This window comes from Ostrea edulis, chromosome 3 (genome assembly GCF_947568905.1).
Source record: "Ostrea edulis chromosome 3, xbOstEdul1.1, whole genome shotgun sequence".
NCBI lineage: Eukaryota > Metazoa > Mollusca > Bivalvia > Ostreida > Ostreidae > Ostrea > Ostrea edulis.
Genome location: NC_079166.1, coordinates 82,332,013 through 82,359,792, shown reverse-complemented (window position 1 = coordinate 82,359,792; position 27,780 = coordinate 82,332,013). Strand labels below are relative to the sequence as shown.

The window sequence follows — 27,780 nt, the reverse complement described above, 5'->3', positions numbered from 1 at the left end:
CACCCATGATAATTCATTAGCACCAACTAAAGCACTAGACGATTATTCTGAGTAAGTTTCATCAAATTCCAACTAATAACCTGGGAGATGTGATTACCCTTACTTGGCCCCTACAGTCAGACACCTATGAAAATTCATAAGGATCAACTAGACCACCAGATGATCAATCTGGGAAAGTTTCTCCAAAATCCAACCAAAAACCTGAGAAAAGATTCAATGACAGACTTATTAAGGGGTTGCCTCTTACTTTGTCAGACTGGGTCAAGAGCCCCATGAAAATTCATAAGGACAAACTACACCACTAGGGGATTATTCTGCGAAAGTTTTATCAAAATCCAGCCAATGACATAGGAGGAGATGCAATAATAATCTTTTTGGGGGATGGCCATTAACTGGGTCAATTCCTATGAAATTCATAAGAACAAATAATTTTCTAGGGGATCAATTTGCATAAGTTTCATCAAAATCGAACCAAATACCTAGGAGTAGGAGATGGGACAACAAACTTGAAGTGCCTAATGGGATCCCTAGAGGTCTGACCCCGATAAAAATTCATTAGGACCAACTACACCATTAGAGGATCATGCTGTATGTTTTATCAACATCCATCCATTGCCTTAGGAGAACTTTTGGGGTGGCCCTTAAATAGGCCCATAGGGAACGGACCCCCATGAAAATTTATATGGTCTAATTAGACCAATAAGGGAAAATTCTGGGTATGTTTCATCAAAACACAACCAAAAACCTAGGAGAAGTTGTGATACCAAACTTTTTAGGACTTGGCCCCTAAGTGGGAACTGGAGTTCTGACCCCCATAAAAATTTATAAAACCAACTAGACCACTTGGGGATTATTCTGAGTAAGTTTTATCAATATCCAATGTAGGAAGAGATGCAATAACAATTTTTTAGGGTTCACCCTTACTAAGCCCTTAGGGGTAGTACCACCACGAGAGCTTATTTGAACCAATCACACTAGTCAGGTATCATTCATAGTAAGTTTCCTCAAAATGCAACTTATAACCTAGGAGGAGAGGCAAATAACAAACTTTTTGGGATGTTGCAGTTAACTGGGCCCCTGAGGGTCAGATCCCTATGAAAATTTAAGATCAACTAAACTACTAGGGAATCATTCTAGGTAGGTTTGATCAAAATCCATTCATTACCTCAGGAGATGGTATTACAAGTTTTAAGGGTGTGGCCCCTTATTCGACCCCTAGGGGTCAGAACCCAATAAAATTGGATTTGTACCATCTAGACCACTACCAGCTCATTTTATGAGTTTTATCAAAATCTGTTCCATGCAAAGAACCTTAAGTTTACAGATGGATAGACGACAGGGTATCACATAAGCTCAGTAGAGCTATAAACTGTGAAATATAAGTATTCATTCAGGCCAGTGACCTTGACCTTTTGACCTCAAAGACATAGACCATGTCTCAATTCAAGCTTTAACCCTTATGCTCAAAGAATAAAAAGGAAAGTGACATTCAGAAATGTTGGAAACTAGGGGATCATTCTTGTTCAGTTTCATCAAATTCCAATCAATGACCTAGGAGGAAATGTGATGACTTTTTAAGTCATGGCTCCTTAGGGGTTGAACTCCATAAAATTCATTAGAACCAACTAAATCACTAGGAAATCATTCCGGTAAAGTCTCATGCAAATCTTCTCGTTAACTTAGAAGGAAATGTGATGACAAGAAATGACAACAGATGGACAGACAATAGGGTAATGTATCAGCTTCAACTGTAGATCTAAAATCTGTTTATTGCTTTTACTTTGTTCCTGACATTTTTGTCATGGATGTTGCTGTTTTTGTTCTCACAGTCTGTCATTAAATAGCTTTGTTCTGACTTTGGTGTATTGTTCATGTGCAGTTAAACCTCTGATGCTCTGTAAGTTAGTTGTTGCGAGAAATTGAAGAATGGCCTCTTTGCCTACAAAAGAAACCAAAGATGTCCTATAAACATTTAATTCCAAATTATTTTTAATGAAAACAAGGAATCTGTGAGCCAATGCTCACTAGTGATACCCCGCTCTAAACGTCCAAGTTCTCAGCAAACAGGAAGTTGTCCAATGGATCTGAAAATGCATCCCTAAATACATCATACCTATATAAATCTTCATGCAAAATATCAGTAGCCTGTGATGTATAGTTGCTGAGAAATATGTTACGAAAAATGTTGTATCTGACCACTGCATACGAAAAATTCTAAGTTTTCGGCAAACAGGAAGTAGATGTCCGATGGATCTGAAATTGCATCCCACAATACATCTCATCCATATAAAGCTATGTACAAAATTCTAAGATGTTAAGTTGTATAATTTTTGAGATATGGCAAACAGAAAGGTGTTACAGATGGAATGATGGACAGACGGATGGAATGACACACAAGGGTAAAACAGTATACCCCCTATCCTTGTGGGGGTATAATTAGCCCTTAATCACAACCTTGGTAAACTAAGGGAGATCATAATAAAATTCATTACGATCTTATCTCACAACCTTCATGTAATCATTTCCATTCTATATATATTTACATTACATGTATTCATTACAAATGCTTACTTTGCAGTGGTCTCTCATTTGTGGAGCAGATGGCAGTCTGATATACAAAGTCCCTAAAATGATTTCTTACAATAATGCTATCTTCTCTTGACCATTTCACTACAACAAAAAGTATGATTTTATATTAACTGTAAATGCATTATAATTTGAACACCAAAACGAAATAATGTGTCTTCCAAAATATGAAAGTTATGTCTTTTTAAATGTTGCCATCTAGCTTGTCTAACATTACAAATCTGTTTTATGGCTGTTGGTGGTTGTGTTGATTTTACTGGTGTAAACCAGCAAGAAGCAATAACAGTACAACACAGTGAGATGGATGGGGCAAAGCTGTATTTCCTTGAGAAGCTTTACTGAAAATAGTTACTTTGGTTTCATTAATATTCCCGGTCATGGAATTCCATGGTTTTCAGTAGGTGCTTCGGTTCAAGCAAAGATGCTTAGATTCTAGGATATTTGAATTCATGGATGAATGTTTTATATTTAACATATATAGGTAATTATAACATTTCGTTGAACATTTGAATTCATGTATGAAGTCAACAACAAAATCCACGAAAATTGATGATCGACAAAAAATGATGAAACTACAGTAAGTCTTTCTGAGAAGACAATTTGTTTGTTTCCCTACTGCTCATCTCCTCAAGAATTCCTTGTACTGACCCATAATACAATTATCATTCACTTTAACAATGATTATTAAAATCTAACAATTCAAGGACAGTAACTTTGAAAAGACAAATACCATCAACTTTAAAACAATTTTGACCTTCATCTTTGCTCAATATACTTTTGCACTAAATGTAAATCCAACATATCACATTCTGATATTTCATCTGAAGTTAAAAGTGGTGGAATTAAAATTTTCAAGGGCAATATTTCTAGCATAATATGTCATCAAAGTCAAACTTGTCCTCTGTATTTGCTTTGTTTTTATGAGATTATTGATTGTTTATCTCCACACTCAACAATTTTTCACCTACATGTATATAATGGCATCCATGTTTTTATTGGTATTCTCACATAATGTCATCTATGTTAAATATATCCATGTTCTAATTTAAATGAAGGTGTGATGCCTTATTTACACATTTAATAAAGTACACCGCCACGGCACATGATACGCCCGTCACATATTGTTAACAGTATAGATTGTACCCATTAAAACATTCTTTTTTTTTATATCACCTTAATTAAATGTCACAGTGACCTTAAAGTAGGATGCGACACACCTTCTACCTAAGATGCATTAGTTGACCAATTTTGGTGATTCTAGGTCTAATAGTTTTCAAGTTATGAGCCGGACAAGTTTTTGCCATATATGGCCATATCTTCTTAATGAAAAGTCACAGTGACCTGGTTTTAATGTGCGACACACCTTCTACCCAAGATGTATCTACAGACAAAGTTTGATGATTCTAGGCCTTGTAGTATTTACATGTAAGTTACGGGTCGGACACGAAAAAGCTAACAGACGGACGGACATGAACGCCATACCAAATACGTCCCGTCTTAAGACGGGCGTATAAAAATGTTAACTGCAGTTGTACTCAAGCCAGAGACCTTGCCCTTTGAGAAGCAGTAACAAAAGTAATACAGTTCTGGATGAATGGACAGTTAAAAGATGACAGAACATGGAATGACACCTCAATGGCTTCGGTTTACAAGCAAAAGTTGATTAAATTGCATAATCCAATTGTTTAAGAACAGTAGAGCAAATATAATATGAAACTTAATTCTTGCCTGAGCATTTTCTAGATGTCCTAGGAACATTCTTTTGAACTGATTCCACCTGTTCATCATCACCGTTAGTATCTTCTTCATTAACATAACAAGTTTCCTCTACAATTGAATGGAATTCATCAGTAGTCTACTTATTCATTAGGAAATTAAGAAGTCAGTAAATTGTAAAAGGCAATATTTCCGGAAATGTAACTTAGAATGTTATGTAGATCAATACCCAAAATGAGGTAAAAAGAAATGATCAAGAGAGAAAAACAGATGACTCAAATATCTGAGAATACAGTTTTTACAATCCTTGTGTTCAAGTTTCAAAGTTTCATCACATTAAAACAGAGCTTATTAAACATCTTCATGTTAAAGCACTGATTAAATTATTCGAAAGAACAATGAAAGCATAACTATACCTGGAAGCATTGCAGAACATTGAATACCATTTAGGGACTCCTGAACAGAACCTGAAATATATTTAAATATGCATTACAGACTACAGGTATAGACGTTAAGGTTAGGGTTGGTTTCAAGAAATACTAAAATTGGCCAAAATGGCATGGTTGATTTAATACATTATTCACTGACATAAAATGAAATATTTTAGGTCATGCCTTTAGATATCATGCTGGGAAAATTACAAAGATATGAACATGTAGCACACTTCTAAAGTGCCACATGTAGATTTTCTTCGTGTTCATTACAACTGTACATGGTCTGAAGAATATCAAATAAAAGCTGTGAGAGGAGTTAATAACATTGTGCAGGTACCACTTATACAAAACATACTGAGAAAAATACAAAGTTCAACTACATGTAAACTTTTCCAAAAAATGTCTGAACACTTCCTAAAAATCACATACATATCTTCAATGTGTTCATTACAACTGTACAAGCAAGGTCTGAACAATGTGAAGTAAATGCTATGAGAGGAGTCAATTTTACAAAGTAGGTACTGTCTATTCAAAACAAGTTGTGAAAGTGACAAAGTTCAACTAAATGTAAATTTTGGAAAAATGTCAGAGCGCTTCCAAAAAGTCAAAAATACATCTTTAATGTCTCCATACAATTGTACAAAGTTTGAAGGATGTCAAGTTAGAGGTGCCATGAGATGATTTGATTACACAAAGTACATTGCATGCACAATTGGTCTGCTCAGCCAGCTGATCACCTGGCATTCACCATACTTCAAAGCTGAATGCAGGTTCTGCAACCCGGCCAAACATTCAACATCATAAGGAGATTAAATTAGTTGTAAAATACACTCAAAATCTATTTGATCATCATTTTTGTATCATGCTACAAAAGCAAAACTTCTTCCTAGCAAAAATTTGAGCGAAGCATGAATGAATTTATGCTAAATCCTAAAATTGCTCCTGCAAAAGCTGTGTGTCCTCCAATTACCACTTTACTGTGAAAGAAATGAAGTGTAATTGTTAGGAAGTATCACTAAGTCTCAAATACAACCTTCAGATTTAAAAGCCAGTGCCCTACCAAAAAAAAAAGTTTGAACCCACTAGCTAGTATTAATAGGTGCCCCGATATACTTAAACCTAAGTACCACATCGGCCAAATCTACTAAAATTAATTCAATTTGCAACATCTGCACTAGTTGTTGATGCATTTATGGTTACCTCACATATTCTTAAATTCTTTACTGTTAATTTTTTTTGCTTCTCATGCAAAAAAATGTTAAAATCCAAGTTTGGAAGTGCAAGGATGATCATGTTGCTTTTTGTACCCTCAAGTGAAGATAGCATAGTCATGTGGGATGCTTTATTTTATGGGAAAATGCCATATTCACATCTGCAAGAGACATCTTTTACTGTCTTAACATACATTGATGACACCTTTTTTCATTACCTGATTTTGTTTGTTTGTTTTTTTTGCCACACTCAACAATTTTCCATCATACAATGGTGTCCAGTTTTTATTGGTGGAGGATAGAACCAGTAACAATATACTTGAATCTCATGGTCGCTTATATGCCCCGTGCATAATATCAAATCATTCTCTCCAGTGCTTTATGACAAGATGATTTTTTAAGAATGGTACCTTTTTAACCATTTGGGCCCATAAGCACAGAACCCTGTGACTAGGGGAACCATTTGAACACACTTGAATCCCCATCGCGCAATGATACGTTTTGCCAAGTTTGGTTGAAATTGGCCTGGAGAAGAAATTGAAAATGTGGAAAGTTTACCGACTGACGGATGACAGACAAACTAATCAAAAAACCTCACATGAGCTTTCAGCTATAGTGAGTTAAAAATGAAATGGAGCCATATCATTTGGGTGGATTAACATACATGTATCATGAATCAAACCGAAACTTCTGTATCACAATTTATAACACCATGGTATATTGTTGTACTCCTTTTGCTGGGGGAGACATAATTGATTAACAGCTTTACCTGACTTGTTCCTTTGGTTGCTGCAGCTACTGCTTCCCTCATAGTCACCCTGTCCATTTTCATCATTTTCTGTGTTTCCATTACATGTATGTTCCACTGAAAAAGAGTATAAAATGATACAATGCCAACTCATGGTAAGGAATGAACGGTCATGAGTAAAATAAAAATAGGTTCTCCAAACTTTCAGATTAACCCTCAGCATTTTGACATATTGACACAAAAAGGCTAATCTACCATATCTGATTAACATCCTACCAAGTTTCAATAATCTTCTAAAGTTAAGACTTTTTTATATTTTCAGTACATGTAACAGTGACCTCCCCAAAGGTCAAATTCACATTTTGACCCCAACATCTACCTTATCTGAGTAAACATCCTGAGAAAGTTCAATGATCCATCTTCTATAGTTTAGGAGATAGCTAATTTGCTATTTTTAGTAAACAAATTTGTTATTTTTAATAATAGTGATCTCTCCAAAGGTTAAATTTACATTTTAACCCCAAAAAACAAATATAAACTATATCAGTAAAGATCCTACCAAGTTTCAATGATCCATCTCCTATACTTAAGATTTTTCTATTTTAATTTACATTGACCTCCCCAAAGGTCAAATTGATACTTTGACCCCAAAAGGCATATCTACTCTCTCTGAGTAAACATCCTACCAAAGTTCAATGATCCATCTTTTATAGTTTAGGAAATATTTTCCTAAAACAATTTTGCTATTTTAAGTTATAGTAACCTCCCCAAATGTCAACCTGACATTTGACCCTGAAATGCACATCTACCCTATGTAAGTGAACATCCTAGTAAGATTCAGTGGTCTTACTCCAAAATCAAAGGATGTATGGCCTGGAAACAATAGTCTAATGCACACACACACAAACACTAATACACTCACATCTGACTTTGTGTTGACAATACCCTTAGGCCAAAATTGGCAGAGGGGTAAAAAATTAAGAAATCTAACTGCAAAGATAGTATTAGATATGTCCAAGTGACACCATTGCCCCACTTCAGCAGAAAAATTGGAAATTTACACTCAATTTGTAACTACCTATAATACAGCTATATATAAACAAGGGGCCAATGGCCCACAATGCTCACCTAAACATAAAAGTTGCTAGAAAGCTTTATGCAAAATACCAAGTCATTCTGCTCAGTACTTCCACTAAAGACAATTTATATCTTTTCCAGTATAAGACTTTGTTAAACTTTCATCCACTTGCAGGCCCTTAACATGCTTAAGTCAATGGATTGATTTCCCTTGAATAATTTGACTCCTCTTGTTGCTGGGAAGTTCATGCAAAATATCTAATCATTCTGCTTAGTACATGTACTTTCACAGAAGAACATTTTTATATCTTTTACTGTATAGGGGCCTCCATGTCAAAGTGGTTATGGGATCACATTTCTAATCATGAGGCCTCTCATGTCCAGTCTTATTAGTACTTTCGCAGAATATTTTTTTTTATATCTTTACCTATATAAGCATATGTTTAACTTTGAACCTACCCCCATGGGTAAAATTTGAAACCACCACCCCATCCCCACCCATCCCCTTATGGGCAGTCGACAAGTTGACAAACCAATATCACTTTAACAATTTTTGTTGCTAGGAAGCTTCATGCAAAATATCAAGTGGTTCTGCCATGTACTTTCACAATTTTTTTTATCTTATTTCCTATATAAGCCTACGTCAAACTTTGAACCCCCTATATGGGCCCCAAAGTTTGCAGATCGTTTTCTCTTGAATAAACTTGAATCTCATGGTCCTTTAGATGTCCCATGCATAAAATCTTATCATTCTTTCCAGTGCCTTCTGAAAAGAAGATTTTTTCAGAAATGGTACATTTTCACCCTTTTTGGCCCTTAAGTACAGAACCCTAGGTGCCAAGGGCACCATTTGAACAAATTTGAATCCCCACCGCGCAATAATGCTTCCTGCCATGTTTGGTTGAAATTTGCCTAGCAATTTCAGAGAAGAAGTCTAACACTTAAAAAATTTACGAAGGACAGACAACGGAAAAATTGTGATCAGAAAAGCTCACATAAAACTGCTGTTCCACGTGAGATAAAATGGTCCATAATACTGAATTTTCTATGAAATGACAAAGCAATCAATTCATGGCTTAGGTGAAGTCAAGTAATGAGTAATAATATATACCTCCATCAATGGTTGTCAGCATTTTCCCCATCACACGTGCTGTTCTAACTGCAGGGGGACATTGGTAATTTTCTCTGTTTATATTTTCTTCGTGCCCCATGTACTCTAGGATAACTTTCCTGTCCTCTGGTTTCATCTCCAAACTGGCATAGATTGACGACAATCTATGTCTTATCTTGGTTGCTGTTACAGGAATGCTGATCTCAGCCCTTTCACTAACTTCTGCTACAGCATGCCATCCAGAACAATGTGAAAATCCATTTTTTGTTGCAAACAAGAAGGGATTTTCTTTTCTTATGCCAAAATCCCGTCTATCATTGCTTATCCTGTCTATTGCTTGGATAAGGTCAACAGGAATCAGCACAGGTACATATTTTCTGCCCTTTCCTTTCAAGTAGGCCATCTTGAAATTGTCTACAAGATATTGTTCTGCTGGATCAGAAATTTTTTCTACTTCATCCTCTTGAATCCAAACACCTTTCTTTGCATCTTCCCATTCGTTTGTAAGCATCCTTGATGCTTCCTCACCTCTTCTTGCATTGAATAGTGTAAGTCTTGCAACGACAAGACTTCTAAGCCAAACATAACTCTTAAGTGTATAGTTCTGCAGAATGCATGAAATCTCTGCTGATATGTATGCTTTTAGTTTCCTAAGATCTTCACCTGTACAGCTAAAAATCATCTATAAACAAGAGGTACTGTGAGCAATGCTCACTAAGAATACCCCCCGCTTACCCCAATCTCCCAAAGGGTGTTGGTAATAGGTATAAACTACCTCTTTTCTGAGTGTAAAAAACAAATGGCATGACAAACCGAACCATATTGCTACTTCGATGTCCAGTGCGCGTGACCTTTGACCTTTTGACCCCAAAATCGATAGGGAACATCTTCATCCCATGGGTAGTCCATATGTATGATATGGTGACTGTAGGTGGAAAGGATAACGCTTTAGAACCCGGAAACCATATTGCTACTTCGATGTCCAGTGCGCATGACCTTTGACCTTTTGACCCCAAAATCGATAGGGAACATCTTCATCTCATGGGTAGTCCATATGTATGATATGGTGACTGCAGGTGGAAAGGATAATGCTTTAGAGTCCGGAGACCATATTGCTACTTCGATGTCCAGTGCACTTGACCTTTGACCTTTTGACCCCAAAATCGATAGGGAACATCTTCATCCCATGGGTAGTCCATATGTATGATATGGTGACTGCAGGTGGAAAGGATAATGCTTTAGAGTCCGGAAACCATATTGCTACTTCGATGTCCAGTGCACTTGACCTTTGACCTTTTGACCCCAAAATCGATAGGGAACATCTTCATCCCATGGGTAGTCCATATGTATGATATGGTGACTGTAGGTGGAAAGGATAACGCTTTAGAGCCCGGAAACCATATTGCTACTTCGATGTCCAGTGCGCGTGACCTTTGACCTTTTGACCCCAAAATCGATAGGGAACATCTTCATCCCATGGGTAGTCCATATGTATGATATGGTGACTGTAGGTGGAAAGGATAACGCTTTAGAGCCCGGAAACCATATTGCTTCTTCGATGTCCAGTGCACTTGACCTTTGACCTTTTGACCCCAAAATCGATAGGGAACATCTTCATCCCATGGGTAGTCCATATGTATGATATGGTGACGGTAGGTAGAAAGGATAATGCTTTAGAGTCCGGAAACCATTGCGTCTACAGACGGACGGACGGACGGACGGACAGACGGACAACCCGATTCCAGTATACCCCCCCCCCCACAACTTGTTGCGGGGGGTATAATTATGAACATGACAGATGTACATCTTTTTGCAAAAATAATTTGGTATTTAAGGGGTGGAACATAAAGAAAAGAGAAACTTATTACCCATGAGCTGTCTCAGAATGCAAATGTCTGATTGATGAGATTGGACACTGGAGTGGCACTGAAATTGAAAAAAAAAATTATACAAAAATTAAGAGTTGGCATTTTGATAATTTTCCATCCACTACATGTCTTTACATATTCAGTGTTACATGTGATGTGTATATTAAAAGCAAACAATACTGTATAATTCCTTAACCAACATTTACACTTAATGTTGAAAATATTCTATATGTACTAGTAACATTAAATCACTTTCATATACCTAACAATACGGGAGACAACTTTTCTACATATCTAAAATTAGGGAGACTAATCTTATATGTACATTAGGGAGACCAATATTATATATATACACCAAACATTAGGGGGGCCAAATTTATATAAATATACATAATATTAGGGAGAGCAATATTATATATATACACCAAACATTAGGGGGACCAATTTTATATAAATATACATAACATTATCGAGACCAATTTTACATATATATACCAACCATTAGAGAGATAAATTTTACAAAATGTTATATTAGAAAGACCAATTTCATATAAATCTTACATTGGGGATAATTTCTACCAAGTTTCATAAATTCAATCCAGTCATGTGTAAGACAAAGACATAAATGTCTGATCTAATTAAAGACAGACATAGACAGATGGAGGTATAACACCATACAATAATACTTCCCCGTTTTTCAATTTGGTGTATAAAAATTCTATGTGTGTAGTATGAAACAAATTGCCCAGCTTCTACCATATCTAAAGAGAAAATTTATTGAACTCAGGACAGTAATTCAAAGAAGCATCAATTGAGATTAAATACAGCTAATATTCATACCTATTTCAGATATGTTGGAATCTTCAACAATGTCTGACAGACATGATGGATAGGGTAGTTGAAATTCCAAATCTTCAATACATGAAAAACAAGATACAGTATGTCAAATGTATAGTACATATTTCATTAATTTCTAATGAAGACGCTGTTAATTGTGACACAGTGTGAGAATTTAGTAGTAGACCTATAGACCGAGTATATGCCAAATGGATCAGGTCTATACCACTTGTGATTGAGCTAGACTATATTTGTCTTAGTATGGCATATTTAATTCATTGCTCCTGAATTTGTCTCAGTTAAAATAGTATTGCATTTTAGGGAGTTATTCTATATTGCTTTTCTGATGGATATTTATTGTTTAAAATAATTTTAAAGACATTGGATGTAATTGTATTGAGTAGGAAGTAAACACATTTTTCTTTTCACATCAGGTCTATACCAAAATATTGTAGGTCTATGCCACAAGTATTTGGCATAGACCGATTGTCTATGCTACTAGGAAAGTTAAATTCTCAGACTGCTGACACTCTCTAGAAAAAAAACAAAAATATTTTCATGAAAACAAATACATAAAAAATTACAGGTTTGAATAGCACACCTGAACACACCAAACAATTAAAAGAGGCCCATGAGCTTAAAATAGCTCACTTCAAATTTGAACTTTTATAGGAGTGACCTCAGAGAATGATTCATGTACAAATGTAGATCTGAAACTAAAATCCATTTGATCCTATGATTGGGACAACTTGCTTATTTTATATTCGAAAAAACAAACTATAATTCAATTATTTATGCACTTGCTTACTGAACTCTTCGGCTAAATGTTCACACACTGTACTTATTTTTTCACGAATTTCATTTTCAACGCTTTTGGTTTGGCACCATGGAGTATCGAACCCTCTCCTCCAGCACAAGAAAAATAGTAATTTTAAGGCTCAGAATTTCAGAGTTTAGGGGCTATAGATCCCTCAAGAAAGGGGCTAGCAATTTCCAATACTTTCAGATGATGTAATTTCTCATTTCTAACAACTTATCCATTTATGTCAACTTAAAATATTTCTAGTTAAAAAGTTATATAGAGAGAAAACTGTGATTTTGATGCTACAAAATTACCCCCTTGCATTCATTCCCTACTGAGCATTTTTCTGGGACCAGATAGAATATTTTTGATACAGCATCAGCAAAAGTACATACATTTTCCTACATAATGAAAAATATCACGACTTTTTAGCATGAATGGTAACAGAGATATTGTGCGGACAAAACTGGTGATGAAAATCAAAAGAAGAGGCCCATGGGCCACAACGCTCACCTGAAACTTGTTGATTTTTTTAAAATACATTTTCCTATATCAGCCTATGTTAAACTTTTACCCCCTTTACGCCCCCTAGGTCAATCGACAGACCAATTTCCCTTTAACAAACTTGATTTTTGTTGTTGCTAGGAAGCTTCATGCATAATATCAAGTCATTCTGCCATGTATTTTTACAGAAAAAGATTTTTTCGTATTATTTTCTATATAAGTCCATGTCAAACTTTGAACCCCCTTTATGGGCCCCTAAGTCGGCCGATCAATTTCTCTTGAACAAATGTGAATCTTGTGGTCCCCAAGATGCTTCATGCATAATATCAAATCATTCTCTCCAGTGCCTTCTGACAAGAAGATTTTTTAAGAAATGGTACATTTTCACCTTTTTTGGCCCCTAAGTACAAAACCCTAGGGGTCAGGGGCACCATTTGAACAATTTTGAATCCCCATCCCGCAATGATACTTCCTGCCAAGTTTGGTTGAAATTGGCCCAGCAGTTTCAGAGAAGAAGTCGAAAATGTGAAAAGTTTACAGACGGACGGACGGATGTCAGACAAAATGTGATCAGAATAGCTCACTTGAGCTTTCAGCTCAGGTGAGCTAAAAAAAGGGGGATAACTCTAGAAGGAAAAGGAATCTTTAAAAATTGAGAAAAATTATCAACAACAATTTTTTGGAAGTAATACTCTCTGAAAATTTGAGATAAATCCTTTCAGCCTTTTCGAGTTATGGCTCCGACAAAAAACACTTCGTCGAAGAAGAAAAATAACAAGAAAAATCTACAGAATCAATATAAGGTCACCCGACCTAAAGTCGAATGACCTTGATAAAAGAACTGGGCACAATAACAATATGTCTCCCTTCAATGAAGGGGAGACATAATTATTTCATTTAAAGAAAAAACTTTAAAAAAAGAACATGCATTTAACTAATAAAAAAAAGAACGTGCATTAAACTAAGCAATGAAGTAGAAATAAAAATTCAAGCTTCAAGAAAGAGAGAAGATTTTAAGCCATGTTCCCAGCTCTTGCAAGGTAGAACCTATTTGGACATCACCTCCTTTTTTTCATTTACACTACACTTTCAGAAGTCTGGGGCAGTATTAATAACTATATCACCACTTCCTTGAAGCTTGAAGTATAAATAAGAAATATTGGCCATAGTCATTATGAATCCATACCCATACTCAGGGGTCTAGAATTGTGCTTTCCCATTGCCTGGGGTGAGTGAAAAATTGATTTGGGAAAGTGAGATATTAGTATAGACTTGCCTGTGGAATTATTTCTCATCAACAAACTTAAGTCATGGAAATGCAAGGACCTCGTTAACAGCACCTCTTTTATAACAATGGTATCCCCATATTTCATGCCATGTTGAAACTGGCCCATCAATTTCAGATCAGTTGAAACTGTGATAAGTTGTTTAATGAAGGACAGACAGACAAGTTAAATTTGATGTAGAAGAGTTCTTGAAAACCACCGGACCTCTAGTCTTGACTGGTAAGTTTTCATAGGATCTGGCAAAATTCTGATAATTGTTGGTCCTATTGTCCGACAAAAAATGCAGACAAATATTTGTTATTCTTACGATAGTTTCAACATGAGATAGAAAATTCCTGTGAATTTTTATTCCATTATTGTAACAGTATGTTAATATCACAAGAAGATATATTAACATCTCTCATTGGCGCAGTATTCTGCTGGGATTTAATATATATTCTTTTTCTCTCCACGTGAAAATATTAAAGGCACACCATTAAATTATGCCCGGATGTCACAGGTTACTCTCTAACATTTTCTTTAAAATTATTTTATTTGGCATTCCCGAATGATACAATATCTTTAGGATTTTTTTTTGGTTTCTTTGAAGAGAAATAAATGTGTAATTGTACTAGGCAAACAAATTAAGACCTGAAATTTCACGAGTTTCACGTAATTCCAGAGATTGTACTCGTCATGCGCTGACCACCTACATCATGTAAATGTATGTTATTTTTAGTGGAAATGCAACACCTCTGATTGATTGCATATCATGCCCTTAACTGTTGATTACCTAATTTTAAAAAAATTTGTCATACCATTACCAAGTTAAACAGATAACTTTGTAATTACACAAACACTAGTGATCTAAAGCTTCCTAGTCGAAAGCGGTCATCCGTATTATGATTGATGCCAATAAAGCTATATGGTAAAATTTCTGGAAAAAACAAAGATTTAAAACTCAACATGACAGCATACATGAACTAATATTTTGCCATTTTTAAAAACTAACATTTTTATAATCTGCATCATCTGAAAAGTACCATTTTTTCCTACCTGAATAAAATGAAGTTAGGATAATAATTTATGTGTATGTCAGCTACAAGACGAGTACCACCACCCCCACCCCCACACACAAAAAGTGTATAATGTTATTATACACTGTGTACTTTTTTAGGACAAATAACAGTGGGTCCTGCAAGATGTTGTTGATAGGTCCTGTAAAAATTTCATACTAGCAGGACCTGTTGTCCGGCTAATTGGTAGAAGTTTTCAAGAACTCTGATGTAGATCAGAAAAAGATTATTTGTGATAAAAAAAAATGAACAATGCAATTTCTCAGTTACACTTATTAATTAAATTTGACATGAACAAGTATGTTCATAATGACTATGAAAACGAAAACAAATAATTCTTCCCTTTACCATAATCATATTCATCCCTAGTAACTCTCTGAAAATTCAGAATGATAGAAGATTCTTTAAAAAATTATAAAGCCCCCTAGGAGAGCAAGGAAAATCCATGACTTCTTATTACTTGACCACCCATAAAAATATACAGTGGAGCCTCAGTAATTCGGACGCCATTAATCCGGACGCTTCACCTTCCGGACGATTTTTCTAGGGAACAGAATTTTTATACATTATTTTGCATCATTAATCCGGAAATTTGCGTTCCGGATCCGGACGGTCACTTTTTACTACAAAACGTTATAATGCAAAGAAAATTGTACCGTTAATCCGGACGGTAATTTTGTTTAGGGAAGGTCTGTGTCGGACAAGTTTAGCAAGGCGTAAATTATAAAGAAAACAAGCCAACTGTCTAATTGAAGTGATTACCTGTACCCTGTCAACACCTCCCTCCAATTAGGTGGTGTGTAATGATAAGTTCGTTAGATAGCACGTGCCGATCGAGACATTGTATTGCCAATTTTCGCACATAAGATCTTTATTGCGTGTAGTGTTGAATTTTGTAAATAAATCTGTAGCATATCGTTTTATAGTCTTGATCAATACCCTAATAGTATTAATAAATTAAACATCATGCCGTAATGATATTTTTTAACTGCTACACATATCAGTTGTACTGATTCGTAAATTGATATCGGCTTATTCAAATCTAAAGAGTGTAGATTATACTTCTATATTCTGGATTTTATACTGTTGATTGGCGTGAAATATACATGTATGTTCATGCACATATATATGTAGTAAGTTTTTAATGTTTAGAATGTCACGCATGTAGAATGTACCTGTGTACGATTGATTCTTGTTACGATGTTGAAGAGCTTTATTGCTTTCGAATTTTTAAACTCTGGGTAGAAGTGAGAAAATTACCATTTTAAGGAAAATGACAATTAAATTCTGTATGTACCTGTAATGTTTGTTTCACCCGAGTTTTGTTCCATTATTATTGCATCATGAAAATAATAGGTGCGCGTGACTAGATCAAAGCAGTAGTAGGTCTTGATATTACGAGCTTAAATGATTTTGTTCTCCCGATATTGTCTTGGATAATTATAGAATAAGAAATATAAACTCTGGCAGATTGAATTTTGGTTAAAGAATGTTGTCAACTGACATGATAATCACGAAATTCTTATATCAACTTTGGACGATGAAGATTGTTTTAACAGACCGCCGAACCCGTGAATCGTGACAGATGGAAATTACCGGCCTCTTTAAGAAGTAAAAGTGTGATGAAATGTTTGAAGTGTAAATGATTATGTTAGTTACTAATGATTTATTTACTTATAGTTACATAAAGTGCTTCGTTATTTGTTTTAGTGCATACGGTACACAGTTTTGTATATTTATTTGTAGGGATCATATGTATGTACAATGTAAACACAGACAAATACTCTGAACACGTACATTAAATTTTAGTGCTTTGAAATACATGTAAATGTTAACATTATCATAATTTATTTACTAATGCAAATGGTTAAATCCAATGATAGAATATGTTTAATTCACTATGCATCAATAAAGTAGGCACATATCGGTTACTTATGCAAAGCTAGAAAATATGCGATTCAATTATCCGGACGCTTCATTTATCCGGACGATTTTGCTGGGAACCAAAGTGTCCGGATTAACGAGGCTCCACTGTATATCATTTCCTTCCATGGGATGATAAAAGCCATAAACTTCAAGTATAGGTTGAGAGGTGAAAAACTCAAAATACAATGTAAACTGAAACTATTCATCTTCATGGTTATCAAATTTCAAATTTGTATTAATGCCTCAATTCAAGGGTAAATCATTATATAACTTTATATCTAAAGAAATTTAATCCAGTTCATTGAACATTTGATATCGTGGATCAAGTCAATCACAGTAGATTGAGAAATTATTATGCTTTCTTCAATATCTGTACCTTATTTCTCCACCAGAGATTCTGAGTATCTCCATAGTTATACAGTATTTCTTCTTTCTCTTGAATATCTCTGACAGCAAACAAGCATAGACAAGGCCTCTCAAAAGTCAAAAGTTTCATGACAGCATTAGCCATCTTGTTCCCATCATTGACATACTGGCATATATGATCTTGAGTTGATGAAGCATCAATACTGAAAATAACAAATAGATGTATCTCAAAGTGGTAGCAAGTCAGCAGAAATGGCAAAGTTATGAGATTAACCTATATTTTGACTAAAATTGAAAGTGGTAAGGGTTGTAACTCTTTTAAAAAAATTAAAAACAATGGACCATAATGCCCCTCCTCCATGTGCATCTTCATATCATGCCTTTACGTTTTACAAAGTTTCAAAACATTTTCCCTCAAACCATTGAAGAGGAGTTGCGATGAAAAAATTAATCTACTATTCTGGAGATATTCTAAGTGTCAAGGGCTGTAAACTCTGTAAAAAAAAAAACAATGGAAAATATAGGTGGCGGTGACCTACTTTTGGTATAGAAAGAAACAAGGCACACAAAATTTTGCCTTAAAAGGGCACACGTTATGCAATTTTCGGATTTTTAGGGCACTTTGTTATCGTAATTATTTGATTTTAAAGGCAACAATATTTAGTAATATATATAACTTTGCAATACATCCTACATGTATATACTTTCTCTTTTTGAGAAAGTGTTATATGCATCTTCATGTACTTGCCTTGCAAAAAAAATTACACAGATTCAGAAAAAACAATATTTAATATACTAGTATATAGGGGGGAGGGGGGCATTATTTCATAACTTCAGGTCATGTAAAATTTCCTCAATTTAAATTTCATACAATGAACTTAACTCGTTGTATCTTTCTTTTTTCGTTAGAGACGACCAGTGGTCTAATGTAGTTTTAAGATTACTTTTACCAAAAAGAAATAAATGGCGCTCTGTTGTCGATATGTTTGAATGAGAAAAAGGGCATGGCGCCGGAAAAAAAGGACATGGCATCAGGAAAAGGGCATGACACCGCGCCATGCTAAATTGCTTTAGATTGAACACTATGGTATATTACACAATATACCTACTCATGTACCAAATATGAATATCCTGATTGAACTAGTTGAGGAGATATTTCCCAAAAACCCAATTTCTTTAATTGGTTAAGGTCAAAATACAAAAGGCAGTGACCTAATTTTGGTATGTGACAGAGTATTACATGTAACAAAGTATGTACACAGCATGAACATCCTGCACAAAATAGTTGAGGAAAAATAAACCAACAAGAGCAACGCCAATGTGGCATAATACGCCCGTAGATTTTGCTCAAGTAAAACATATTTTAGTGGGATTCATATTTTAGTGAAGTTAGCACTGTCCTCTGTGAGCTAATTCATTATTATGCTTGTAGAAATGGATATCAAGATATAAAGAGGGATAGCCTTAGAACCTTGACCTCTGACTTTGAAAAGCAATAGGCACCTTCCTCTCATCATGATGATCAAATATACCAAGTTATAATATCCTGGAGCTTACGGTTTGGTTTGTATCCTGCCCACAAGGTTTTCCTATAAAGTGATACTACGACCTTGACCTTGAAAAACAATAGGCATCTTCCTCTCATCATGGTGATCAAATATACAAGTTATAATATCCTGGAGCTTACGGTTCGGTTTGTATCCTGCCCACAAGGTTTTCCTAAAAAGTGATACTACGACCTTGACCTTTGACCTTGAAAAACAATAGGTATCTTCCTCTCATCATGGTGATCAAATGTACCAAGTTGTAAAGTCCTAGGGCTTATGGTTCAGTCTGTATCCTGCCCACAAGGTCCGGACAGACAGATGGACGACGCCATACCATAATACGTCCCGTCTTCGACGGGCGTATAAAAAACTATCAGGCAGACACGCAATAAGCAAGTAGGCACACACGCTGACAGACAGTCAGGCACAAAGCAAATACATGTACAGGTATCACATTACCCCGACTTTGTCAAGTCCGGTACAAAAAACTATTTCAATTATGCATTAACCAAATAAAGATCAATAATGTTCTTACATGTACATGTCGTTTAATTTAGAAAACAACAATGAGCTTTGCAAACTGAAAACAAAACACTTTCTGATGTCTACCATCATTCATGTATAAAACTTACCACATACTTTTTCCTTTGTTCTTGTAAAAAAAAAAAATTATTTTCATCACATTTTCTCTGCCTTTCAAATGCCTCTTCTTCAGTAATTATTTCTCCAACATATTCTAGAAGAAAATCCCCTGCTCTGAAGTCTTTTTCGGCAAATACACCAAATCCTGCATAATGCAAGAACAAGTGCATTCATACAAATAGAGCACAAGCAACTCAGCATTAGTTCACCTAAAGTAAACAGTACACTGTATGTATAGCAATAACATTTCTTTCTCATTTGCACTCAATTTCAGTGATTCAATATTTGGTGATACAAGTACTTATTAGGATCACATACATGTACAATACCATGCAATTACAAGCTTATGTGTGTCTGAGTTGATGGGTCAAACACACAATAGTGCCAAAAAATATCAATATGATTTTTCAAAATCTACTACATGTAGGTGAGCATTTATAATAGCACAAGCAAGCAGATAAATTCTTATTTCAAACCTTCTAAAAACCTCCTAAAAATATCTATATTTAAAGTATATTCAAGAAAAGGTACAAATGTGGCAATCAAAATGGAAAGACCAGGGACAAAATTGAAAATAAATACGATCGACACATAAAAACACACAAAAAACAAGGAAACGCATGAACCCTAGAATCATCCTGGGTGAGGCCAGGTGTTCCAGAAGAGTGAGCACTTCATGAGTGAGTGCTCCACATGTGTCACTCGTCATGCATTTCTCAAAGTCAAATCAGGTAAGAGACCAGAAAAATTAGTTATGTAGCGCAGAGTATATCACGAGACAATTTTGAAACACTGATGCTGTATCTGTTAACGAGTTTGTGGTGTCGCCCATAAAACTTTTTCATTGATGATATAAGCTTGGGCATTTGGTATCCCTGTGTCAACAGTTTTTTGGCAAGCAACACAGATCTGTTCAAGAAGTCTTTATACAAAGAGCTTCCTCTAGCATGTCTAGCGTAGCGAATCAACTGGGAAACAAATACACCGTACGCGGGAAAAGATGGAATGTTGCTTGACAAGTGTGGAAAGTTGACAATAGGGAAATTGTAATCATCACGTTTATCATATATCTTCGTGTTTAATTTTCCTTGCCTGTCAAATTAAAAAAAAAGGTCTAAATATGAGGCAGAACAATGCGACTCCATACATGTAGTCGAGTTAATCTCAAGTTCAGGAGGATAAATGATATGCAGATACTTAGAAACAGTATCATTGTTAATCAGTCTTCGACGTTAACCAGCGGTCCGATGCCCGAGGCCAGTAAAATCGGGATCGGGCTTCTTAAAATATTAAACCCTGGAGTCTGGTGGGCCTGTAAATGTTTTCTTATATGTTCTGTATATATTACAAATAAAGCGTGAGATTGACTCAGACTAAATGTCATGACTTAGTAGTCAAATTTCGCATAGAAAAATTATCAACCATGCTGCCTTTTCTGAAGTATAGGGAGGGGGCTCGTCCGGGAAATTCAAAACCACCCAAGCGTATTTCACAATCACAACCATCCGATAAAAAAAAACCCAAAAACCCTGTCGTACGAGGAGAAAAAAAACGAAAATTCATGCCCCATTGGACCGAGGGCAGTGTTCGAAATTAACCATAGACCGAGTCTATGTCAAATGGCACTGGTCTATGCCAACTGTAATTGAGATAGACCAAATTGTCTATGCCAATTTTCTAGATTTAAAGCAATAAAGTTATCCAAGAGGGCCTTGCATGGTCAGTCGATGTCTGATAAACATTATGAGGAAAGGATATTACAGAAATGGAAAGAAAATACACTTTCTAAGTATATTAGAAGTAAATGAAAATGTTTTAAATTTGTGTTATTATTTTTTCAATGTTATGGTCTAGATGCCAATTCGATGAGGTCTAAGTCATTTTATTTTGGCATAGACCTGTGGTCTATACCAAATTTTAAACCAATTTCGAACACTGTGAGGGTGGGCCTTGGCTAACATTTAAGTGATTCTGGAGAAAACAAAATGTTTTGTACATGGTGTATACAAAACAGAGTTGAACATAAGCTGCTGATGTATCTGCAAGATTAATCAGTCTATGCGAAAGACATCGGACCGTCGGACCTGACCGATGTGCAGTGCCTCAGGTCCGATGCATCATTTTTTACACCGGACCAGAATGTCCGATGTCTCAATGTCCGGTTTTGAGCTTTACTATCTTGATGCGGAGTTTGTTATAAGTAAAAAAAAAATAGCACACATCCAAATTCGTAAATGAATTGATTAAAACCGCATGGACTGTCTAAAGTATTATACGGGAGGGATTCCTGGTATAGTATTACTAGTATAATAAATAAGATTCCCTTGGTTTTGCATTTTCATGTGTTTCACTTTTTTACATTAGGTTTTTCGGTCTGACAAAATTTGGTTCGGTCCGGTGTGTTAATTGATTACACTGGACCGAATGTCCTGTGTGGTCCAAAAACTTTCGCATACACTGGATTAATATGTTGAAAAATAATATAATCCTTTTAATGTCAGTTGTTCTCTAACTATGATCATCTTGACCTGTATTTTCCTACAGTAGAACTGTGCATGTGTCTATAGAGTAGAATCAGTAGATAACAAGAGGTCAAATTAGAAAAAAAACATTTTGGGCCTGCAAAATATTGTTCGGGCTTGCACAATTATTATACTGGGAAGCCCGAAGGGCCTGTGCTTTACAGAGTTTTTCGTGAAGACTGGTTAATACATGTAGATAAGACGTCATCTATGTATCTGAACGTTAGATTAGATTTTGAGGCTAAGATCTTGTTTCTTATGCGGAGTTGTTCCTGCATGAATTCAGCCTTGTAGGAATATAGGAACAAATGAGCAAGCAAAGATGATATAAATATGGTTTAGACTCACCTTTATAGTCAGATATATATTTTACTTTGAACCCATCTTTGTCAAGACCAGCCTGACACCACCATTTGGCAACTTCCTCAGGCTTCAGGCGTTTTACTTTCTGTTACAAATAAAAACATAAAATGAAAACATCATATATCAGTCAACACTTGGTCATCTAACCATCTTTTAATATCTCAAGAAAGTCACTCAATAAATTGGGATATAAAAAGGTGTACACTGTCTCAAAGTAGATTATAGTGCAAGTCATGACACATCGTGTTGACATAAGTTTTAAATATCCTAAATAAGTTGGAGATATAGAACACACAAGAAATTAACAAAAAATGATCTAGTGACCTTAAAGATATGACCTAGAGGGTAGGTCATGACATGAATTGTATCATTTCATTCATATGGGTGCAGAGTCAGAGTGCATAGGAAAGTTGACAAAAAGTGTCACAAGGACTGACAAATACAATTTTAATGCACTTGCCGAAGGGCAAGTAGCTATGTCAAAAATCACTTGCCCAACCTGCTGACCAATCACAATACCCCCCCCCCCCCCCCCCCGAGATAAATGTTGAATATTGAAAAAAGATGTACATGTATACAGTTTCAAAGAAGGGCCTTGCTAAAGAGATCTATATATAGTAATACATATTTAATTATCCATACTGTGAAAAACATGTTGCGAATTGTGTGTGTGTGTGGTGTGTGTGTGTGGGGGGGGGGGGGGGGGGGGGAGGGGGGCTCTGCATTTGTGTTAGCCTCCTTTCTTTGTTTACATTACATGTACCATATCCCCACCCCCACAGAGTTGACAGAAAACGTTACAATATCTCTGGTGTCAAAGAATGAAAGTGATTGAACATTGGAATCATCTTTTAATGCAAGATTGTACCCACCTTTTGCAAAATGCCTTGACTTTCAAGTCCAGCTTTTAACTGAAAAAGTACAGATGAGTCCACTTAAAGGCATACACAATAGTTACAGGGGGAAATAACTCTGTTTTGTTATCACTAAGGCCATGGCGTCACAATATATGGACAATCAAAGCCATAACAGGCATGTAAACAAACGCCAGTGCGTAACAATAGGTAAACATCATAGTTCATTTTTAATGTCACAGTGATTTAATAAAAGCAGGAAACGTACATCATAATTGCATGTAAATGGCAATGCTGCCGTCCGTCAAATAACGCGCCATTCATTGGCATGGGCAAAAATAAGATGAAAAAAGTGTTAAATAATGCCAAATATCTAAAAAAAAAACAAAAAAAAAAAAACAGGTGCATTGACCCCATGTTTTGAAAAGAGCATAAATATACGTGTATTATCATTTACAGCATATGAAATTATGAACAAATTGTCATCATGAGGAAAAATTTTAATTTGCCATTATCATGATTATGTATTGTATAAAAGGGTATAAATAATGATAAAAACTTCAATTTTACCCCATAAAAATTGGAAATTCAGTTCACAATGATTTTTTTTACAAGAAAATAAATTTAATGAATGCTCTCAACAATGAACCTCAAACAAGGCAGTTCTGACTTTTACTTTGCAAGAAATTTAAGTTTTTATTTAACATTAACATGATTAAACTGTTTTTCATGTATTTTCAAAAATGCCCCCTTATGGCGGCCCCATAGCTCTGTAAATCGCGTATTATGAGGTAATTTTCTTTGCATATATCTAATATTCATATCTTCAATGATACGTGGTGTAATTTTAAAGAAAATCTCATTGTAGGAAAAAACTGTTGTGTATGCCCTTAATCTGATAACAGTTGCTTAAGGATATAACCATAACTACATACGATATACAACTGACATACATAATTATAATATTCTATAAATAGGAATTTTCGCCGTGACGTCAGAAATCAGTCACATGACTTACTGGTTGGCAAAACATTTGAAAGTTTAATGGCCGAATGCTGAGTAAACACGAGCAAAACGATGGTTGTGTCATGTTGTGTAATAGGCTGTGCTAATAAATTTGATAAGAGTAGTCCGAAAAGCTTTTACCGCATACCCAAGAAGCAAGAATCAAGATGAGAGCTCTGGATATCTGCAATTAAGCGTCAACACATCAGTGGTAAATCATGGGAACCAGCGGACATCTTCTGTACTAGTACGTTAGTCATGAATTCCATTAGGAATTATTTACAAGAACAACTATCGTAATTATGCATTTATATTGTCCCATACTTGTAAGCATCTAATGATTTGTAGGCCTTCATAGACTCCTTTGTAAACAAAGATGGTGTGTCGATCAGGTACAGGTAAATATCACCGAACGTCAGATCTGGCCAGGTACCTGGGCTTTGGCTCCAATTCACGTTAAATGGTAAGGATCATGCGGAGAACAGGTACCACGGTTGTACAGCAACTTTACCGTATATCTCCTTTTCGCTTCTTCTGACAAAGAGTTCGCATATGTTGATAAAATATCGTTATCGGTAGACTTCTTCATACTAAGTGCCATTATCAATTTTTGGTTCTGCCAACCAGTTTACACACATGCCTGAATCGTGACGTCGCAGTACGCTTCGGCGAACATTCCTATACATATTGTGTAGGATTAACATGTATGTATGTAAAATAATACACTAAATATGCAATAAGTATAACTAAGTATACATGTAACTCAAGTATTATACATATGTATGATTATTTTGGGTGCAGAGTTAGAACCTCAATAATGAATAACAAATTTAAGCAATATCAATTTTCATTTAATCAACTAATGATTTGGAAAATATTATAATAAAAAAGTAAACAATAGTGTTTATCTACAGTCAGATACATCTGAGATCTTTTCCTATATAAGACTATGTTCAACTTTTGTGTCATAGTACTGACCTCATCCCGAATTTTCTCGCGTTACCATAAACGCTTGCTGTGCTAGCTATAAACTTGAGATTTCTGGATTTGGTGAAACGTACAAAAAAACAAAAAACAAAAAAAAAAACCCAAAAAACCGTGGAGTTATGCATAATGAAAACATTCTATAATTATTACTGCTCTTGAAGAGTTGCTTTGGGTTGCATATTTAAAATTTGGCTAAAAGACAGCAAGCTTTTTTGAAAAGCTGATCATTGAACGCATTGATACTTATTAAAGCCGACAGAAATATAGCTGTGTTTTAATCTGCACTATAAAAAAAAAAAATAGTTGATTTGTTTATCCTTGTAAACTTACCATGCGTTTCCCGTAAGATAAATTCGCCATTTTCCGCTCAATGTGACTGGATACGGAACACAAAACTCCGAGCCCGAGCGTTAATTTCGGAATCGTGAAAATGAAAATCTCATCGAACAACAAAATTTAAAGTTTTTAAATAATAAAATTTTAAATAAAGCAAGTGTCCAGATATGTGCCTATTAGTCATAGAAACAATGTTCAAAAACCGAAAATAAAATATATAGTCGATTTTTGATTTTTCACAACGATTTTTGATGGTCTCCCTAAGGCAGGTTTACTTTATTTTTCAATATACAAAGTCTATAATTAAAATTTATTTTCTGTCCTTAAAACCTGAAAGCGCCTACTCCTGATAACGCATTCTATGAAAGTACAATCTAAAGATACTACTACATAAGATTTATCCTTGAAAGTACAGTGAGTTGGCACCTGCACGATGCTAAAATATTAGGGAGACCAGATTTTTTTCCCCTAATCCTGCGGTCTCCCTAATGCAGATAATTATATACCATTGGTCTATCTAAACATGATTTCATATATATATATATATATATATATATATAACCGAGCAGGAAGGCAGATGTTGGTTTTATCAATTTATTCAGTAGAAAATAAAGGCAGATTAATAATATTACAAATCAAGAAAGAAAAACATAATTGAAATATGACAATTGTAAATTGTACCTACAGTAAACATTTTAGAAGCATACTATACTTTATAAAAATATGTACATGTGTTCTGTAAATAATTTAGATTAAGATCTTACAGACTCATATAACCATTACGACTTTGAAAGCAAAATTACAATAAAGTAAATAAATTGCAATCAAAATAATTAAGTATATCAGCTCTTTATATGGAAATGAAACATATACCTAAATATAGAAATAAAATACCATAAGATGCGGAAGATACCAGCTGATTGTAACTCTTCAAAACGTATTACTGCTCTAACTACATAGGTAAGCGCGGTATATTTATACATATACTGAAAGACTATTATTGGATAAAGAAATATGAAATGACCAATGAAATCAAAGAACCAATGAAATAACAGAATAAAACTTTACTCAGCCAGCTCAATCCAGATGCGTATAAACGAATAAATACATATAAAAATTCATATTTATACTATCACACACACACACACACACACACACACACACACACACACACACACACACACATATATATATATATATATATATATATATATATATATATATATTGGATGACTACTCCCTCCATCCCTTCCAATGACGAGCTCTGCTCCACCCGCATCTATTCCACCTACACGATTTATGATGTCGATTTTCCAATTAGTGGTCAAGAAATTTAAATTCTGGTGGACCCCCCTCCTCCTCCTTCTCACTGTTTTCTTTGGAAAAACAATGCTGTGTGGCACTATGCAACTATATTTTCATTGGGTGACTACCTTTCCTACTATTTGTTTATGAAAGGACATGTGACGAATATACATTGTAAGGCTGAGTTTATGAATATTGACTCACGTATTCAATGACGAGCTACCTCCTCTATCTCTCTTCGATTTGAAAAGTCGAAAAAATCTTTCGCGATAGTGTAGTAGTCAATTTTAAGATTTTAAGCTCCGGTGGCTATCCCCACCCTCTTGAAACACGATGCTGCAGGCCAGCATAGTAAAAATATCGTAAATCGATAGGGGGAATTTCCATACCCGGACTTTTCAGTTGCTGCCTTTTCTCAGACTTCTCTGCAAACACAAAAATATCTCAACAACCCAGTAATCATGTACTCCGTCCTCAAAATGAAAGAATGTTCTGTACCATTTTTTTGTCAGATCTGTTCTTATGAATTATCATGTTTGAAATTTTACATGTTGAATAAGTATCAACAGCTGAATATCGTTTACGCTAACTGTGCATTGTACACTAAAATTCAGCATCACATGGTTGGTACTTCATTGAAACATGCAGGTATAAATGTCATTCTAAACCACCACCCTTCATAATTAACAGAT

At 35.2% G+C, this 27,780-nt stretch overlaps 2 protein-coding genes across 7 annotated transcripts in view; one reads left to right on the top strand and one right to left on the bottom strand.

Annotated features, from left to right (window-relative positions):
- LOC125677494 (uncharacterized) overlaps positions 1 to 27,780 on the top strand; it is a 191,333-nt gene that overhangs the window by 44,811 nt on the left and 118,742 nt on the right. The window lies entirely within an intron of this gene.
- LOC125674959 (uncharacterized) lies at positions 1,081 to 22,686 on the bottom strand. Of its 2 annotated transcripts, XM_056159210.1 has the most exons (11): positions 22,587 to 22,686; positions 19,707 to 19,861; positions 17,538 to 17,730; positions 11,592 to 11,663; positions 10,752 to 10,809; positions 8,884 to 9,554; positions 6,717 to 6,812; positions 4,719 to 4,769; positions 4,315 to 4,413; positions 2,572 to 2,670; positions 1,081 to 1,939 (listed from the first exon to the last, which is right to left on the bottom strand). In XM_056159210.1, the coding sequence occupies exons 6-11, from the start codon at positions 9,392 to 9,394 to the stop codon at positions 1,824 to 1,826; spliced, it is 972 nt and encodes a 323-aa protein (XP_056015185.1). In that variant the 5' UTR covers positions 9,395 to 9,554; positions 10,752 to 10,809; positions 11,592 to 11,663; positions 17,538 to 17,730; positions 19,707 to 19,861; positions 22,587 to 22,686; the 3' UTR covers positions 1,081 to 1,823. The 2 variants fall into 2 exon arrangements, with proteins under 2 accessions (XP_056015185.1, XP_056015186.1); XM_056159211.1 differs by lacking the exon at positions 22,587 to 22,686 and having other exon boundaries at positions 19,707 to 21,239.